General features: G+C 30.8%; 1 protein-coding gene across 2 annotated transcripts in view; it reads left to right on the forward strand.

The window, feature by feature from the left end:
• Nucleotides 1–1,113: 1,113 nt before the first annotated feature.
• LOC108906238 (cannabinoid receptor 1) overlaps nt 1,114–20,438 on the forward strand; it is a 35,188-nt gene continuing 15,863 nt past the window's right edge. Inside the window, exons 1-2 of one of the 2 annotated variants that reach the window (XM_018709451.1) lie at nt 1,114–1,201; nt 19,477–20,055. In XM_018709451.1, the coding sequence (XP_018564967.1) occupies nt 19,717–20,055 (339 nt within the window). In that variant the 5' untranslated portion in view covers nt 1,114–1,201; nt 19,477–19,716. Of the gene's footprint in view, nt 1,202–8,278; nt 8,412–19,476; nt 20,056–20,438 lie in introns of those variants that run through there. The other variant, XM_018709450.1, reaches the window with a different exon arrangement.

The following is a 20,438-nucleotide window of genomic DNA, read 5'->3' on the forward strand; positions in this document are numbered from 1 at the left end:
TGACAATAAATAACATAATGATAATCACTGTTATTTATCACATTCATCGTTGCAGAATATAAACAAAAATATTTTGTGAGTTTAGATTATGTTGTTTAATTTTGTTTACTGTGAACAAATGAACAAATGTTAAATTTTTGTAGCATAAATCGTAAAATCGTTAATCGCAACTCGCAAATCGCTGCTGCATGAACTTACTTACCTTAAGACTTACGGATTTTTAGTTGACAATACCAGCCGTGTTGGGTTGCCTAAACTCGAGATAGTCTGTGTATGCATCCCTTTTTAATGTAGGTACTCTTTAAGTAGGTACAGCTTTATTCACATTACATTCTACTCCTCTTATTTTTTTTATCTTTCTATGTAGAAAAAAATTTTCTTGCGATTTCAAAGAAATATATAAAGAACAATAGATTTTCTCATTTCGAAGATATAAACCCCATTTTTGTTATTTTTAATGTTAGATTGTTAGTTAATTAATAGGTACCTACCTGATTTTAAAGCTTTTAATATTTTTAGATGCACCCTGTAAAGAGGATCTGGAATGAGAAGCATCAGACTTGGTATCTGAAAATCTTCCTTTATGTGAATTTATAAAACAATGTTTTTTTTCTGAGCTCCTTTTGATTTGGTAAAAAAAATACTCTTATGTTGTTTTTTTTTAATTGCAGAGAAATTAAACTTCTTTCTTTTCTTCGTATATTCGTGGAAAATTCAGATTTTGCTGTTTTAAATAAAATACAAAATTTTTGTTTTGTTTTTATGTCGAGTTTCTCCAATAAAACATTTTTCTCAATTTTTTTTTTTTGGAAAACCGAATTTTTTTCCGAGTTATTACACCTAGATCTTTTTTTCCGAGTGATTACATCTAGATAGCAAACAACCGTATTTTTAATGAATAATCGTTTAATATTTTATGTACAGATATTCTAATTTGTTGCGGTTATTAAAATCAGCATTATTCAGGGAATGAATTTCCAAGTTTGTTCCTGTTTTGAGTCAACTTTAATTATTCGCAATGCGTCACTGACCTGTGGAAGTTATAATAGGGTATCTAGTGAAAATCTAAATAGTCCACGACACGTGTCACATGTGCTCGTTTGTTTTTGATTTTCCACAAGTACCTAGAACCGCACAAACCTCAAAATGTTTCCCTCGCCTGCTTGATTACTTACCAGCCAAAGACAAACACCAAGTCGAGGTACGTAATCCTTTAACATATATTACTTTCAGTTTTTCGCTTAAATTGCACAAAATTAGAGTTTACTACCTCACATCGCTTGCTCATATTCATTAGAAACTAAAGCATTTATTTTTGGTTATCTAAAAATCCCACACAAGAAAATGGTAAGCGTTAATAAAATGAAAAAACATATTTAAGCTATTCTAAAAATAATCGGGACTATTTATTTAAATTATTTTTTGATCCTATAATTTATTTATAAATTTACTGTTGTAATTTTAAAAAAAATTCTGTTACATTTGACTGAACTTCTTGAAGATAAACAAAGATTCTAAGTTTTCAGAATGAATTTCATCCAATATTTTCATCCTATCAACTTTCGCTTAATATAAACACATCAAAACTGTCTCAAGTTCAATAATACACCATTAGTTTGTCATAACATTTGAATCGACAGTGAATTTTGAAAATGACAAAGTGGTTTTTAATTAATACCACATTTATTTGTCTCACGAGGCATCAAAAATGCTTTAATAATTGCTAACTAATAGTTTCACTCTTAGTAAGGCAACTTGAACTGTATTGTAAGAAAAAAATAGCCACACCGGCTCAACAATTGATATCTAACAGTCGGGTATTATTTTAGGCTCAATAATTGATGGACGTAATTAAGCTAGTTGCTCTAGTGTCATTTTTAGTACCGTTTTGGTCGTGATTGGCAAGCTAACTGTAAGTACTTCGTAGAACATTTAAGTATAAAAAATAATAATCGTAACACATTAAAATACCGATAAGCCGTGATCGCGTCCCAATTTCCGTTTCGGAAAACCAAATCAGATTTCTTGGAACGATGTGATTTATCATATGCAAATTAGTCACATTTGGATGATTTTTAGACTGTGTTTATTTCTGGAAAGTATTTTTAAACTTGTGGATATATTTAATAAATTATTTATCAAACCATGGACTGCTGTAACATATTATTGCTAAATATATGTTAAACATATTGAAATAAACAAAAATAAACTGAAAACAAATTAATAGAACCATTATTCACTGAAATGGCTACAGTTTTTGCGAGTGAATAATAAAAATTAATCATTGGACACAGTAAATTTTTGAATAGTTACAATATATACGTAGGTACCTATTTTATTTAGGTACAGAGTGTTCCGATAGGTGCATTAACGTAATAAGTAGTGCTGGCAAAAACCGGAAAAAAGTGAAACCGGTTAACCGGGTTCCGTAAAAACCGATTTCAGATAAAACCGGTTAGTCGAATAGTTGCTAAAACCGGTTATTCGAATAACCCGTTACTTGAATCGCCAAAACCGGATACCTGAAAATCGGTGCTTTACAAAGACAGACCCGGAGAAATTGTCTAAGGTCAATTACAATCGGACAAATCGATGTCTAAAAAAAAAAAAAGGAAGTAGATTATCAAATAATCGGTTATTTGAATAATCGGATATTTGAAGATTCGAATAACCGAATAACCGGTTTTCGGATATTTGAAGAATCGAATAACCGGTTTTCGGATTTCATAAAAATCCGAATTATCCGAAACCGGTTAACCGACTATCCAAAAAACCGGTTTCAGTTGCCAGCACTAGTAATAAGTAAAAACAAACGAAGTTTTATTATATTTTTTAACGTTGATATTTGGAAACCACGATAAAATTGTAAATCTTTCAATTATTACCAATTTCTAAAAAAATGTATTTCTGTGAAGATCTATGAACTTTTAAATTTTATATATAAATTGAAAAATATATAATAGTATATTTAAATTTATTTCTGCTCCATTTTATTTTTTATTCACATATTTTTTAAATTAATGTAGAAAAAGGGTAATATCTAGAGAGGATAATGTATTATTTTTTCCTATTTATAAAGTAAATTTAATTTTTGGTTCCTAGTTATTAATATTAACTAGAAAAATATTTATTTAATTCCTCAAAGGTAAAAGGCCAATTGCAAAAATGTCGTCTGATTTTCCGCAATTTACGAATTATGTTGTATGCATTAAACCAAGCTAAGTGTGAAGAATAATGTCGTGAGATTAGATTTCGATACAAAAAAATTGAAAAAAAAATCGTGGCAGATTTGGGACATGTAATTTTGAAGAACAGTTTTACCTATAGAAAATTTGTATACATACATCTAGATTGCCAGTTACACAGGGTGTTTGTAAGTAAGTGCGAAATATTTTAGGGGGTAGTTGCCGAAGTTATTTTGTGAAAAAAAGTTCATAATGTAGGTCGAAATATGCTGCATTTCCCAGATAGTTTTTAAATTAAAATTTTTTATTTATTTTTATTAATTATTTCAGTTATAAAGATATTGATCCGAAATTTGAATTTTGCTTAGAACATATTGACAGCAACCTACTAGATAATGTATCAATAGAAATTAAAAATACACAACTTGCAGTAAAATTTGTTATATTTTTTCCTCAAAAAAAAAAACGGGCCATCCTAGGAAAAAAAATGAAGAGACCAATTTCATTAAGAATTCATGGCGGATTTCTAAAAAAATATCAAAAGTGGAAAAGTCAATGGCGTACGTTTTTTTATTGGTATTCTCGCACGAACGCCACTGGTGCATGTAGAAATATTCGGATCACCCCAAAAAATGCACATTTATCTCTCCAAACCGTTTTTCAAATTTCGAGTCAATATCTTTAAAACTGAAATAATTAACAAAAATAAAAAATTAAAATTTAAACACTGTATCTCGGAAACGAAGCATATTTCGACCTACGTATATATAAACATTTTTTCACAAAAACCACCCCCTAAAATATTTCGCACTTATTTACAAACACCCTGTATTAGCTGCAGAACAACCACAAGTTTTTAAATATAGCATCAACGTCCTCCTATGGCTATTTAATTATTTTAAGATCTAAAAGTTTATTTTTTTGCTAACCAGCTTATGTACGAAACAAATACAATATGTTATTTTTTACGATTTTTAGATAGAAGCTATAGAGCGTCATAAATTATTTTTGGCTCAAAAATTACGTAACTTATAATGGATTTTTTTTCAAATTTAGAACTTTTTATCGACATCAGAATTATTTAAAAATAAATTTAATTCAATTCGTATACCTCCCATTGAAACATAAAATTGAAAAGAATCATGCATTGTTAGCTCAAAGTATAACAATGCCCAGTGTTGTAAACACACACAATAATAATTCACCGCACCTTCTACCTCATTGATTGCTGAAAAGACTAGAGACAAACATAAATGAATATAATTAAAATACTGAAAAATATTTTGTATTTTACTTTCGACAATATTATTTTAAATTATACCTACTAATAATAAAAATATGGAAAAAATATGAATTTCTCACCTATAAATTTATGTTTTAGTTTGCCAACAGCGCAGAACTTTAAATATACATCGATAAATATGTCAGTGGGAGCTTCATTTCAATACCTACCTTCTTTTGAAAAAGAAGGCTACTGTAAATATCTGAGAAATTCTCGTAAGGTACAAAGTCACTTTTTAGACTTTATAAATGCTCGTATAGGGTGCGAAACATTTATGATACACAGGATGTTCAATTCCGGAGTGCCCTAAATCCAGTACAAATACGTAAAAAGCCTATGTAAATTTCCACAATTTTTATGTGTTTATGGTATTGCTGAATCAGTGTCAGTTTGGCAATTGGACCGCCATGAGGTGACATTTTATATAACAGTTGTCAGTACTGTCATCATCATGCAATATTAAAACGTAAATAATTTGATTTTTTTGTGTAGAGCACATCGAGCTCGAGCTGTGGTAGACAAAATAAATTTTAATATCTAATTTCTCGACATCAAATTATATATTTTTCTTTATTATCTAAATATACGAAGTTATTCGCTACACTATTTGGCATTAGTAATGCAGAAAGAATGTGGATGTTTCTTGTATATATTTTTAAGCGAGAGAACGGCATATTAATCGCTGTATTGTCTGAAATTATTATCAGTAATCATTGTGATTGTATAATCAGTCGTTCGACGCTTGGCATATTGTCAAAAATGTATAAAACCTACATGCAACAGAGCTGGTCACAAAAATCTGATTAATATAGTAAAATATATTTTCTATCGGGCCTCGAGATATGCGACTCTTCATCGCTAAAAAAAATGCTTGAATGATTATCCCCTTCTCTAGAATTGCGTCGTTTCAAAACACTCATGCACTATCGACTTATAGGTATATAACATAAAAGATTCTGCGTAAATTTTCATTAGATATCGCTTTAATTTTAGCCCCAGGTCTCAAAACGTATTAAATATGTATCATAATATTCGATGACAGTCATTGATTGCAGAGTTTATCACTCTTTACTGCCATCAGCGGTGGTTAAATGTTAAATATCAAAGTTGCTAAAAAAATTAACGGGAAATATCAAAGTTGCTAAAAAAATGAACGGGAACGCGTACGTTCAGAAAAAAAGGTATTTATACTCAAGTCATTTTATTTCCAATAGCAGTGGGTTTATTGTCAAATTATACTTAATCCGTAGTAACATTCTTTATTGGCAGTAGGATTAATAAATTTTCACATGTACGAAGATCCTTCATCAAAGTAACAAAAATGCAACGTCACTTTTTTCCCAGACACACCGCGGGCTTTTTAAATATAAACGGCACAACCTTTATATTCCATAACTACTGCACTTCTACACGCATGTTTACTGTGATTTTAACACCGATAAAATTTCAAAAATTATAATAGTTTAACACGAGCTTAATAATCAAAGCTCTCTTTAACAAACGTTTAATCAGTAGGTAAATAAAAAATGCCCAGAAAATAATAATACGGCATTCCTTCTTACGCGCCTTTTCGCTAATCTGCTCAGTATGGGGTATAAGAATTTTTTAAAAACATTTGTGGCAAATAATAATCGTTCCCAGAAATGAAATACCATAGATGCATATAGATGCATAAAGATAAAATAGAGCCCAGTAAATAAAATGTTTGCTTTGTTTATCATGTTTCAATGCAATTTCCCAAAATCATATAAAAATAGGGAAACGATGACTTATTTTCTGTAAGGTTTACAATTCTATCCTGCATTACATTTATATTGTTAATTCTCTTATGTCTTGTATGTTAAGTTGGCAATGCTGACGGCGACCAAAAGTAGAGCATGTGGTCGCTTAAGTATGAATCTATAATATCTCATTCCATTGAGAATTGTAAACTGGAATTATTTATGTTTATTGAAGTCATAGAAACGATTGTGAATTTGTCTTTACAGTCTACAAGAATAGTTCTACGATATTCAGGAGTTAAGGAAACATGTTAAATATTTAAAAACGTGTATAAATTTGTATTTTTTAAGAAAATAATTTTCTGTTTGCTAAAAAGGGGTTGTTTTTTATTTAACAATATTTTAATATTAATGTAGATTTGAACAAGTCAGACACTGTTATCAATCTATATCTAAAAATAAATATATTTTTTATAATTTTAGTTTCGAAACGTTTTTTGGTACGTTCATGTTTATTTGCAATAACTCCTGTAAATATAATTTTATAAATTCCTGCGTTATTAAAAGCAACAACCCTTAATGTCACTGAACTTTTTAGCGCTAATAGCCTGAGTAATACCTTGTGTGATAAATATTTATGGACACGAAAGAAACGCCAAATTGTTGAAGGACCGTAATAAGGGGGTCGAAAATTTGGTTACCGTAAAAATATTACAAAATGTATCAATGTGTATTAAAGTTGATGATACGCAAAATCGCATTTGTTTCTAAAAAATTATAACCAGGATCTAAGTCATTAGGAAACAATCAAATTAAAGGAATAACATTACGATTTTCTACTATTTCTATATATAGCGTATCACATATGTGGTTTTGGATGTGGTTTGTGTGTTAACACCTAAATGCATACTCATAGAGGTTTTGCTACTGTGTCATTTAATGTTCACTATAAACAGTTGAGTCAGTCAAATTAATGTTTAAAACGCCACTTACAACGAAATAATTATTTTATTAATCAATTCAATATATTCATATTTGCGACTTCCACGAAACTAATAATATTAGTAATATTTGAGGATTCAACGAAACTAAGCACTAAAAACTTTGCGAAAAGGAAAGAATAACAAAAATGTTATTTCATTTCAGTTGAGGGAATGTTACAAAGAAATTTTCACAATTCTTTACGTCAGAACAAACTCCGCGGAGATTAAGTCCCCTGGTAGGTATTTTTCCTATGTATGATGATTTTAAATACACTAGAATAACTAAAGAGTGAAAATAATAAGCGTTTTTCTACTTGCACGCATATGATACGAAAGGAAACGCTTAAGCTGGAAACTGACTGGTCAAGAAACGAAAGAATGTAGTGCCATGTTTCTTTTTATAGAAAACAAGCAAAGATAGATAAATAATCCATTTAGACATCTAAACTTATTTTATACATCTTTACTGATTTGAAAATTTTATAAAATTCTATCGCTAGGTTCTTTAGGTTTTCTACTATAGTTACACTCAAGTTTAATTGAAATGCTATTACTTGACTTCGCTTAGGATCTATAAAGATATAGGATGTCAGCATTTCAGTAAAAATACATAATTCTCGATTTGAAACAGTAGCGAAATTTTTCCACCAATATCAAGAAGGTTTGTGACCACCATTTCCAAACCTGCACCAGTGGACAACCAAAATATATAGTGCAAAAGTTGTTTCCGTTTGTATCGATTTTCTAAGTTAGAAATTTTGAGACTTAAGAGAGTTTGCGGCTGTGCTCTTGACAATTTGCATGAAGTCCCTTGCGGTTTGGGATCCGAGTTGAAATTATTAAACCACCTTGTCAGGGAAGGCAGTTCGGATTAAGTACAAACAATTGATTATTAATACCTGCATAATTTATCCGAACACAATATCCATCCAACAAATCTGGCAAGAGATACGCCTCATGCATTTAAACTACTTATTATCGATTGATGATAATTTTAATGTTTATTTCTCTCTATGAACACCGCAGAATACCATAATTACATTTTTGGACAGGATGCTATAACTATAAGCAATAACAGACAGAGTCTTACAATACATAACACGCGTGCGAGTGTTCATTGTCGTGTCACGTGGCTCCGGTTCATCTTCGGCAGCTCAAAAAACGTATAATTAGTTATAGTGGTGATTGGGGTGTTAAGGCCTAAGAACGATCAACCTTTGGTTTGCTTATAAACAATCAAGTAAGTACTCCATTCGATTCTAACTAATCTACTTGCTACCGAATATATCATTAACACTAATAAAATCGATTCAATTAATTAGATTAATTAATTATTCTATAAATACTTGAAATTTGATGCTGATTAATGATAAAATAAAAACAGTAAAATAACTTACTTAATGTAAATATTTAATATATTGTCGTGCCTGTTTATGGACATTACTTAATTGACTTCTTATTGCTTTTCTCTAACATTTGCTGAACTACAAATTACCAACACAAACAGCACAACTAGATAGTGTAAATCGTTAATTATTTAATCTTCAATATTAACAAGTACGCATTGTTTCATAACTTTGAAGACAATTTTTTAAATTAAAAGTGGTTTATGCAGAATATTATGTGTATTCTGCATCTGCATTAAAAAATTTATGTGGAATTTGCAGTTTGGTTTAAAATACTCTGTATATTAAATGGAGTTTACTCACTTACTTAGTATTCTACATATTGCACATACAAGCCTATTAAAATTATGTGGTATATTTATCAAGATACATTAAATCACCGACTATTATATATAAAATATGTCTGAATGAAAAACAGAAACATATTTTTTAGTGGATATATCTATACCGTAAGATTATTATTTTCAAGTGAAAATACTGGCAGTGATATCCCGTTGTGACTTAAATATTTTTTTGTTAAAACATTATATTTTTCTTGGGAAATTAATGAACTATGGACTATTATTTTACAATTTATAGGCTATGTGTAGGATCTTTTAAATTTATACGGAAATTCAACACAAAAATTTTGTGTCCACGAAAATAGGTGCTAAAAAGATTAAAACATTTTTTTATTTAATTACGTGTTTAAGATAATTCAACAACATCCTGTATAACAAAAATTTGTAGTTTAGTTATACGGAAAGCTTAACACGAAAAATACAAGTAAGCTAGAAGCAGGCTAAAAGATTATTTAGAGCAAAATTCACAACCCAAAATATTTTGAAAAAATCACTAATATTTTGGTTAAATTTGCAAAGCTTTAATCACTGTCACATAAGTGAAAAATGTACTTGACGTTTAGTGATAATTTCGCGAAAATCAAGTTATGATATACTGAATGCAGCAAAAAATCTCTGTAAAGTACAGAAATACCGGTTGAAAGAAAATGGTGGTGTTAGTTTCGGTTATTTTTAGAATCTTTAATGCCAATAATTTGTATTTTTTTGTCGAACCGGAAATGACGGAGTTGAGCATATTTAGCTTGCGGCGGTTTTTTACGACACACCCGGTACACAAAGTCGACACCAATTTCGTTAATTTTAATTATTATCATATATTTTATTGCATCTTTGAATTGTACTATCTTTTTAGGTCTTAATATGTACTACTTAAAAAATTCTTTCAAACTCTTTTATTTCCAGTAACAGTGGCGTCGCTGCCAGTAGTTTGAGGGGTATAATTAAAGGAAAAATATTTTAAAAGTCAAAATTTCTTAAATATCCTATCAGTTCCTGATCCCATCACTTCTGATCAAACATTTCGAGAAAAAGGTACCTTTTTAGATCACGATCTGTAAGGATTGCAGACGTGGAAGACCTTCTAAATGCCGTTGAAGAAAGTTCAAGCACAATAATTGTAAGATGAATTGCTTGAATTCAATTCAAAGGCAACAACTGCGTACCATTCCCAACATCAGGTTGCTATTAATGTATGGTCTGAAGTTATCGGTTATCATTTATCAGGACATGTTTAACTGCCCCATATTCATAAGGTGTTCAGTATCTAAATATATTAGAACATACAGTAGAACTTCGATAATCCGAACTAATTGGGACTAAGGGTAGTACGGATTATCAAAGAGTTCGGATTATCCAATATTGCTCGCATGAACACACAAAGTAAGGATTCAGTAATTCAACGCTCAAAACCAGAAAAAAAACACTGGGCCACGTTATTTTCAATTGAGTATGGCAATCAGAATCGGGTTTTAGGTCGTTCGGATTAGTGAAGGATTCGAATTACCTACATTCGGATTATCGATGTTCTGTTGTACTTTGCCAGATCTGTTAAAATATGCGCCCTTAAATATTTTTTCTATTATTTGTTAATCTGAGGTAAATATTGAAATTAGAACATCGTATTTTCATGGATTTACAATTTCATTTCTTGATAGGTATCTTGTAGCAATTAAAATTTGTGTTGTCAAATACTGAATCCATAGTAATACACTCTTTCATGTTAATATTTTAAATTTACTTGCCTTTTTAAAGCTCTTAAGCTCTTAAGATGTTTAAGAAATTTTGGTTTGTAACCTATTTTATCCTTCAGTTATGCCCCTCAAACATCCACATCTACGCCTCTGTTATTGGAAATAAAATAGTTTGCATGTTTTTCTTCAACCACAGTTGATATTGACTCGTATATTAAATACCCTCATTCGAACAGGCTTGTTTTTTCCTTCTATGGAAAGCTATAAATAGGTGCTAAGTAAAAAATAATTATCAATCTACCCATCGAAAATACATGGATGATTAAAGATATAGGGTTAAGAATTTACATTGTTACTACTATGCACTGTACACTAATGCGTAAGTTAAATATTTCAGTATCTTAAATTTACTTACCTTTTTTGTTTTTGCAAAGCTCTTAGAATGTTTAAGAAATTTTTTCCTTCAGATATGCCCCTCAAACATCCACATCTACGCCTCTGCTATCGGAAATAATATGGTTTGCACGTTTTTCTTAATCAACAGTTGATCGTGAACAAATTTTGACATCTTTATTTTTAGCTGATTTAAGAAAAACGCTCTTCAAAATAATTTAACACCCCGTAGATGGAAAGGCTTGTTTTTCCTTCTGTGGAAAACTACAAATAACTGCTAATTAAATAACAATAATTGTCAATTCACTCATCGAAAATACGTAATGTACAAAGATATGGGGTTAAGAATTTATTTTGTACACTACGCACTGGTCACTAATGCGTAATGTAAATATTTAACACACTAATGCAAAAAATTAGTAATTTTCACATATTTTGACTTAAATATATTTTTCCTTCAGTTATACCCCTCAAACTATCCACATCTTCGCCTCTGCTATTGGGAATAAAATGGTTTGCACGTTTTTCTTAAACCACAATTGATACCGACTCTTGAACAAATTTCGACATCTTTATATTTAGCCTATTTAAGCAAACACCTCTTCAAAATAACAATTTTAACACCCTGTATGACGGATAAATGAGTAGTAGTAAATAGATACAACAGCAATTTAATTATTGAAATGAATGACAACGATTAATTTGTTAGAGTGTAATAAAATAGCTGGATATAGAATATGACTGCCTAAAGGCCAAGCTGTAAATAACAGGTAGTTAAATAAAATATTCTCTTATCATCGCCTCCTTATCCAGTTCTTTCAAATCAATTATTTTGACAATTGAGTGTAACCTCGAGGTGTTCCATCTGTATGCAATATAGTTTTCTCTCGGGAAGTGATTAACTAAATCAACAGGAAATATGTTAAATGTATTTTTCCAATTCAACTATGTCGACAAACATAATTTCTTTCTATTTCAGGATTTCAAGGGGTTGATATTTATTTAAGTTGACCCCTTATTGACGGCAATTCCTCTGTGAATTGACCTCATTATATTATCTCGTTTACTTCTCATTGAGTATTGTGAGTATATTGACTAATAGAGCACTTTCTTTCATAAAATAAGAGAAGTTTAATTTAAAACATATATTTTGCTGTAGTAGAAAAATTATTGCAAATTGTGCGTAATGTACATTTCTTCAACCACAAGACAAAATCCTCACTAAATCAAACGTTCTTTTCGTTTAATATCTTCAAACGTCAGAGGTGGTCTTACATATTGTCCATTTACATGCCGAATTAGGAACTAGACAGCTTTTAAAATTTATGTCCAAATATTTCAGGCCAGACGTACTTAAATGATTTTATTATGTTAATTTTCATTCACTTATCAAATACGGAGTTGCAGATTGACAAAACAGTAATGTAAATAGAGTATTTTTTATTATAAAAATAAGTACAACGTACTATGCCAAAAATTTCATCGTAGCTCTTGCTAATCCAAACGCTCTTGAGAATTTAAAATGATTATACATGGCTCATGACTGAATAGATTTGCTACGAGATTATTGGGCAAGGACTTTTTGAAAATTTACATTAATTTATCAATTTGATAACAAATATGTTAAATAATACTAATTTAATTTAATATTTTTAAATGTAAGCATTGTTTATCTCGGGAATAAAACATAATAGTGAGCAGTTTGTTGATAATTTCTATTATTTTTCTGTGTCAAGGAACACTCATAGACCTAGCACAACCTATTTACTTGTTTTTAACAAATTATTTGTTTATCTTTACAAAACTGAAGATTCATTGCAAGATTTCTAAATTGTTTGCTGTCTACCAAAAGAGAGATAAAATTATTTTTCTCCTGTTTCTCGCGCCCGGTATACTGTATAGCCCTAGTAAAAAGGTAATCCCCGATTGTTGTACTATAATGGATTAATATTTATAATGCACAAAAAATTATAATGCGATAAAACGAAAAACAAGTTTTACGTCGATTCATAAAATTGTTTGCGTTCGTGACGAAACTCCGCAATCCGAAGTGCTATTGTTATTGAACTTGAACGTTAGATCAGTAAAGGCGATGCCCATAACAGCGACCGTTTCTTAAGAACAAAGTAAATGAAAAATTCGCTGCTTATTTGGCTGCAGGCTTAACAGGATATCAGTATTAATAAGTGTAAAGCATTCCTTCTGAGCAAAATGGAAAACGGAACATTGGCGAACAATACGATTTTTATTTTAAAGACGGCCCTTATGTTTTTGCATAAATTGTTGGCAGCGAATCCTGATGGACGTGGTCCGGATACAAATCGAACCTTTATTGTTTTTATACTTTGATTCTAGTCGATATAGGAAGTTCCACAGCAATAACTAATTGTTAAAGAATAAGCGTGATGGAGTAATTTCACCAGTACGCCAAGCATATTAAATACCCTCATTCGAACGGGCTTGTTTTTTCCTTCTATGGAAAGCTATAAACAGCTGCTAATTAAAAAATAATTACCAATCTACCCATCGAAAATACATAGATGCACAAACATATAGGGTTAAGAATTTATATTGTACACTACGCGCTGTACACTAATGCGTAAAGTAAATATTTTACACACCAGTGTAAAAAATTGGTAATTTTCACATATTTTGTTAATTTATTTTAAATTAAAAATCCTGGTATTGGTATTGTATCGTCAAATTACCGAATCCATAGTAACACTCTTTCAGGTTAATATCTTAAATTTACTTACCCTTTTTTGTATTATCCTTTAGGGTTTGCAAAGCTCCTAGAAATTTTTACTTTTAATATATTTTTTCCTTCAGTTATGCCACTCGAACATCCACATCTACGCCTCTGCTATCGGGAATAATGTGGTTTGCACGTTTTTCTTAACCCACAGTTGATATTGACCCGTGAACAAATTTTGACTTCTTATGTTTAGCAGATTTAAGAAAAACCCTCTTCAAAATAATGACTTTAGCACCCTGTAAGATGGAAAGGGTTGGTTTTCCTATGGAAAACTATAAACAGCTGATAATTAAAAAATAATTGTCAATATACTCATCGAAAATACGCAGATGTACAAATATATAAGAATTTATATTGTACACTACTCACTATACACTAATGCGTAAAGTAAATATTTCACATACTAATGAAAAAAAATTTGCAATTTTCACATATATTGTCTTTTAATGTATTTTTCCTTTAGTTATGTTCCGCAAACATCCACATCTACACTTCTGCTATTGGGAATCAATTGGTTTGACGTTTTTCGTAAACCACAGTTGATGTTGGCTCGTGAACAAATTTTGACATATTTATTTTTAGCCAATTTAAGAAAAAATCTGCAAAATAATGACTTTAACACCCTGTATGCTGGAAAGGCTTGTTTTTTTTTCGTTCTATGGAAAACTAGCTGCTAATTAAAAAATAAATGTCAATTTACTCAACGAAAAAGACGCAGATGCACAAAGATATGGGGTTAAGAATTTATATTGTACACTGCGCACTGTAAACTAATGCGTAAAGTAAATATTGCCCATTTATTCACAATTGTATGCTGGAAAGGCTTGTTTTTTTCATTCTATGGAAAACTAGCTGCTAATTAAAAAATAAGTGTCAATTTACTCATCGAAAAAGACGCAGATGTACGAAGATATGGGGTTAAGAATTTATTTGTACACTACGCACTGTAAACTAATGCGTAAAGTAAATATTGCCCATATTTTCACAATTGTATGCTGGAAAGACTTGTTTTTTCGTTCTATAAAAAACTAGCTGCTATTTAAAAAATAAATGTCAACTTACTCATCGAAAAAGACGCAGATGTACAAAGATATGGGGTTAAGAATTTATAGTGTTCACTACGCAATGTAAACTAATGCGTAAAGTAAATATTGCCCATTTGTTCACAATTCAATTGCTACTTTTCAAAAACAAAAAAAAATACTGTATAAAGTACCATGTACATTTCCCAATCGTGAATATTATATCTTTACAATACACATAATATAGTTAAAGCGCGGTTTTTTCTAATTAATTTGTCCTTCCATATAATATTCGGTCATTATATGTTAAATGCCTGGAATATAAGATTTGCCAGCATTTGCATCTACTTCTTTATATTCTCCTAGCGTGGCAGTTGCATATAAACAAAACAATTTGCATGGTTTTTAAACTGGCTTTGGCGTTACTTTTTGCTAAACTTAAAAGTTATTTACCGAGCTGGTAATAATAAATCAACACAGTTATTGCCGACATTACATTGTAATGTTTCCCGGTTCCCTGAATCCAGTTTCCTGAAATAAATCGAATTCATATCATAGCCATAACCGTTACAATTAGTGCGGCGAAAAATGCATATGTTTTGAATACATAGGATATAGTGAACCGCGATGTTTGTATATTTTTCTGCTGGTTTGCGTGAAATACTAACTTTACCACGCTTTACAGCAAGTAAAATTTAACTTTCTTTAGTGCGCAAATGCGCACTAATGCGGAAATTATATTGTTTAAGCACTGGTGCGTAAAATGAAGTACTTTACGCATTAGAGCGTAAAACAGGCTTTAAGAACTCGCATCAATGGGGCTAAGTTATGTGGAGCACCTTGTAGATGAATACAGTTTCCAGTGCACTTATTATCATCACTGTTATTGTTTTTTCTCCTTGACCTACTATAATTCTAACTTAAGAATGATATAGTTTGGAATTGGAGAGTTATTTTTGATATATAAGTGCGTTTCCTAAAACAAAAATAAAATGTTTAGACATAGAAGCGGCTGTAGAAGAAATGTGAGGAAACCGGGTTAATAATAATTGATTTTTTATTAGCCAATCAAATATAAATTATGTTTGGATGTTTGGACTGTGAATTGAGGCCCATCAATGACATGTCAGTGTACGCTTGATGTGAAGAGGTTGTAATGAATTACTTTAACCTTAATAGACTGGGGTTAAATAGGTATAGTATTTTTATCAGTCTATATGTTGAAATTTATTTCGTATACCCAAATATTAAAACATTCCTATACAGGGCGATTAAAAATAGTGTAACAAAATTTGACAGTTGGTACTGTAAAAAATCATATGCTTAAACTTAAAGTATTAGTTCAAATAGTAAAAAATATAAGAGGATTTTTTCAAAGACAACTTTTGATAAGTTTCAATTCTAGAAAAAATTGTCTGCCCGTTTACATATACTAAAATGAAACAGTACTTTGCATTTACATTGACAGTTCTGACAGGTTTTATTATGTCACTAAGTTGACAGTGCCAACAACGGACAATAGTAGTGACTGCTCGCTTGAGTCTACAAACACTGGATTTGATGGCAACGAAAAATACAGATTTCAAAGTAAGATCATATGAAGAGTGGAAAACCCTGTATAAACATTTTTGTTAATTTCTAATTATAATAATGCTTTAAGTACTAAATTTTAAAATAAAACTTATAATTTGCATGTTCCCGAAACCGCAAAAGGTAATTTCATCCTGAGCTGTCATTTAATTAATTACCACCTTTTGTCTTGGGAATTCGGAAGTTTTTAATTACGATATAAATAGGCATTATGGCACGTTATTTGAGCTGTCTGAAATTGGGAAAATAAGTGAAATACCTCAAGGACTTAATTAAGTTTAGCCTGAATAATAATTACACTGCAAAAATATTTCACTCAAATATCATTCAACAATAGATCAATTTCTGTCCACACCCGATCGAGTGAATTTTTAACTCTATTAGTAGTATGAGTACAACTGAGTGAAACTATTGCATCAGAAATGGATGAGTTTTACTCAAATCCGAGCTACTGCTATCAATTGAGCGACTTTTGACTCTAGTCTGAGTATATAAAACCAATTTAGAGTTGATTTTTTCTCTGATATGATTTAAATTGAACTATTATTGAGTCATTTTTTACTCAGATTTGGTTATTAATTAAATTTGACTAAATATTGAGTGCAAAAATAAATTACTCATAAATGATTAAGTAGGATATACAGTGTTGAAATTCATTCACTTCGCGGGGCCTTCCTCCTGTCATGGCTGAGACCCGCCGCCGCCGGCTAAGGCTTGTTCTCCTGGCGATCACACTTTTCTGGAACATCTAACGGGCCCCTATCAACTGTGGTCGAGATTACAGAAGCAATATGTAAGTGGTGCCATCTTCATGGGGCCAATTACTCGAAATTAATATACATTTAATCTCACTCAGTAATGAGGACATTTACTCTGATTTAGGTACATGTGCACCAAATACGAGTTTAGGTGAAGAATTTATTTAAGGAGTACCTATATTTGAGTGAAAGTACTCAGTTTTAGTTTAAATATAATCACAAACGAGTAAAACGATCAAAATGCCGAATATTGAGTGAAAATGTACTCAATAATTTCACTCAATGGATTCACTTCGAACCTTTATTGCTTTCACTCACACCGATTTTTTTACTGTGTAGTTGTACATTGCTAAGAATTTCGAATATCTCAAAATTCTCTAATTGTAAGTAGTTTATATTTAAATTAATGTAAATAAGTAAAGAAATTTTGGTTATTGCACCTCATGTAATTGCTCTGCTAAATAATCTTACAAATTGAAACAAGTTTTACTTTTTGTGAAATTAAGGACTATTAATCCTTCATATCCTTTATAAAAAGATGTAGCAACTATATTGAATTACTTTAAAAACTAGTTATTAACTAACGCTATATACTTTCCTAAATAATTAAATAACAATTAATTGAGAATGATAACAAAATAATGACTTATTTCAAAAATTCATTAGAACCTACTTATTTCCTTGATTATTTTTACAATTTGTTGTTTTATCTAAGCACATTCTAATACGCTTGTAGTAACCAGTGATATAACTCAATATAGATAGAAAAAATATTTATTTTCACTTTATTGATAAAGGAACGACCTTTGAACAGTATTGTAAGGATATTACCAGGGTATGCCTAATGCTTCGTCCTAATAGGTTGTCCTATTTCATTTGGTTTAGTATAACAGTCAATGTTTCGATTTGAACTTGAACATTTGGCTAAAATAAATTAACAATTCCTTTTTTTTTAAATTACACAAATTATTTAATAATAAATAAAATATTAAATATGTAAAATACCAAAAAAAGATCTACATATCACTAGTAGTGGTGACCAGAATATATGATAATTTTTAATGTTTTATACTCATATTTTATACGTTTCAGCAATATATTCAGATTGCAGTATATCGATAAAAGTTGTTTGTGGTGTTAGATAAAATTATATTAAAATTAGCTGTCATATATATATTACTGTCAAAAATTAACAGCTGTATCAATACATCATGTTCTTCCTAATCAATAGTAACAAACTGTTTCAAACCAAAACACCGGCAATAGCAGTTTTGTTAGAAACTGCCATTTTATTCGGAACTGTAGCAATTTTATTCGAAACTGTGGTAATTTCATTACAAAATTTAGCAAGTTTCATAATTAAAGCTTACTGAAAGAAGTAATTTTCATTTTTTATAAATGCGAACTCAAAAAGGATGTGATTTAAGTTTTTCTTTTGGAAAATGTGGAAAATAGAATACAGTGAGAAAAAGAATGCCTTATACTTATGAACGTTCGATTCGAGAAAACAATTTTTTAATTCATTAGGTCCTTTTTGAGCGCAAAATATTGTATATTATATACCAGGGGACTAAAATTAAAACTTTAATTATGGTAATATACAGAGTGTCCTGGTTAAGCTCTAATCAATGGAGTGTAAAAAAACTGTTTTCAAAAACTATAAAAATAGATTGTTTTGTTGAAGATAAGCAAAATTATAGTTTTTTCGGAAATATGAAAGGCAGAGTTTGATAGAATTACTAATATTTTTACCCAGAAAGAGAAAATTATAACAATTTTTAAAACATATATTTTTTAATTACTTTTTATTTGACTGGCTATTTCTGCCACACCGAAGAGAATTTTTTTGTTATAAGTAATCCTTGTGCCAAGTAGGATCAGTAAAGGGGTTGATTTTATAAATTTACCTAATCAGAAATCACACAATTTGGCCATATAACTTTGATTTAAATCATTGTTTTTAATCATAAAGAACAAAGAACAAAAAGCTAGAGATAATTTCTGTATTAGGCCATTTTTCAAATTACATTTGTACCAATTTTTTACAGTCTCTAGAGGCTAAGTGAAAACATCCACGTTGCGTTTGCAAAATGAAGTGATATAAATAGACACACAATTATGCCAACTACCGCCTTTTGAGCATACCAATTCGTTTCTATGAAAACCAACAACGCAACCGAGATCTAGCGGAAAAACTAAAAACAATTTGTACACAAGCTAATTAAAACAAGCGAGCGCCGCACGTGAGCGACCTTGAACTAGCCGAATAAACCACATAATGCATGTCAATGAGCACCCCGTATCACAACTATAAATATATAAAAAATAATTCCCATGTTTCTTCCACAGATCACAGAATCTTCTGCGAGGGCTGCCGAGATCGAGACACAGTGCGGGCCTTTAGTACAAATGTAGACCCCAAACTGGCAACACTCAGTTCTTGCGTTGTGCTACCCTTCGGCAGCATGCCGGGGCCTAGAGGCCAGCTTTTGTTTACAATGCACACAGTTACAATTCGATAAAGCTCAGTTTAAAAAACAAACAGTGATATAAACGATTCTAGTCATGTCGTGTGGGTACTAACTCGCGATGATGGAAGCAAATTGGCTCTTTGTGACCTTTGTGACGGTGTCCTTCCTCATCGGTGCCGCGGGCAACCTGGCGGCGTTATGGATCCTCTACAAAACCGCCAAGAGGAGAAACAGGAAGCATGTGCTTCTGTTGAGGTGTCTCGCCACGAATGATTTAGTTGCCCAAGTCGGAATGTTACTCTTGAGCAACCTGAAAAAGTACGACCTTTTGCCGGATTACTGGTCATGTATTGGCTTCGTGCTGTTTCGGGCCTTTGGACTGGGTTCGGGGTGTGTAGCGTTTGTTATGGCCCTTGAAAGATGGCTTGCCCTTACTAGGCCCTTCTTCTATCATCAGGTAAGCACAAACGTCTAAAAATTTCGCCAATGCTATTCTCGAAACTGTGGCAATTTTATTCAAAGCTGTGGTAATCTTATTCGAAACTGTAACAATTTTATTCGAAACTGTGGTGAATTTATTCAAAATTGGAGTTTTTTTCGTATTCTAAAGCTTACTGACAAAAGAACTTAAAGACAAACTGACCCACGATTTTATTCGAAACTACAGTAATTTTCATAAAGGAGTTTACTGAAAACCTTTTTTTTATTTAGGTTAGACATGATACATTGTTTTTTTCTTTCAATAAAGTTGTAGGAACACGACTACTTTTGTGGTTCATTTATCATTATTAGTAAACAAAACATTTGTAGTGATAATTTAAATCGATAGTCATTATCAAA

The sequence above is a fragment of the Anoplophora glabripennis genome, unplaced genomic scaffold, assembly GCF_000390285.2.
Source record: "Anoplophora glabripennis isolate ALB-LARVAE unplaced genomic scaffold, Agla_2.0 scaffold32, whole genome shotgun sequence".
Lineage (NCBI taxonomy): Eukaryota > Metazoa > Arthropoda > Insecta > Coleoptera > Cerambycidae > Anoplophora > Anoplophora glabripennis.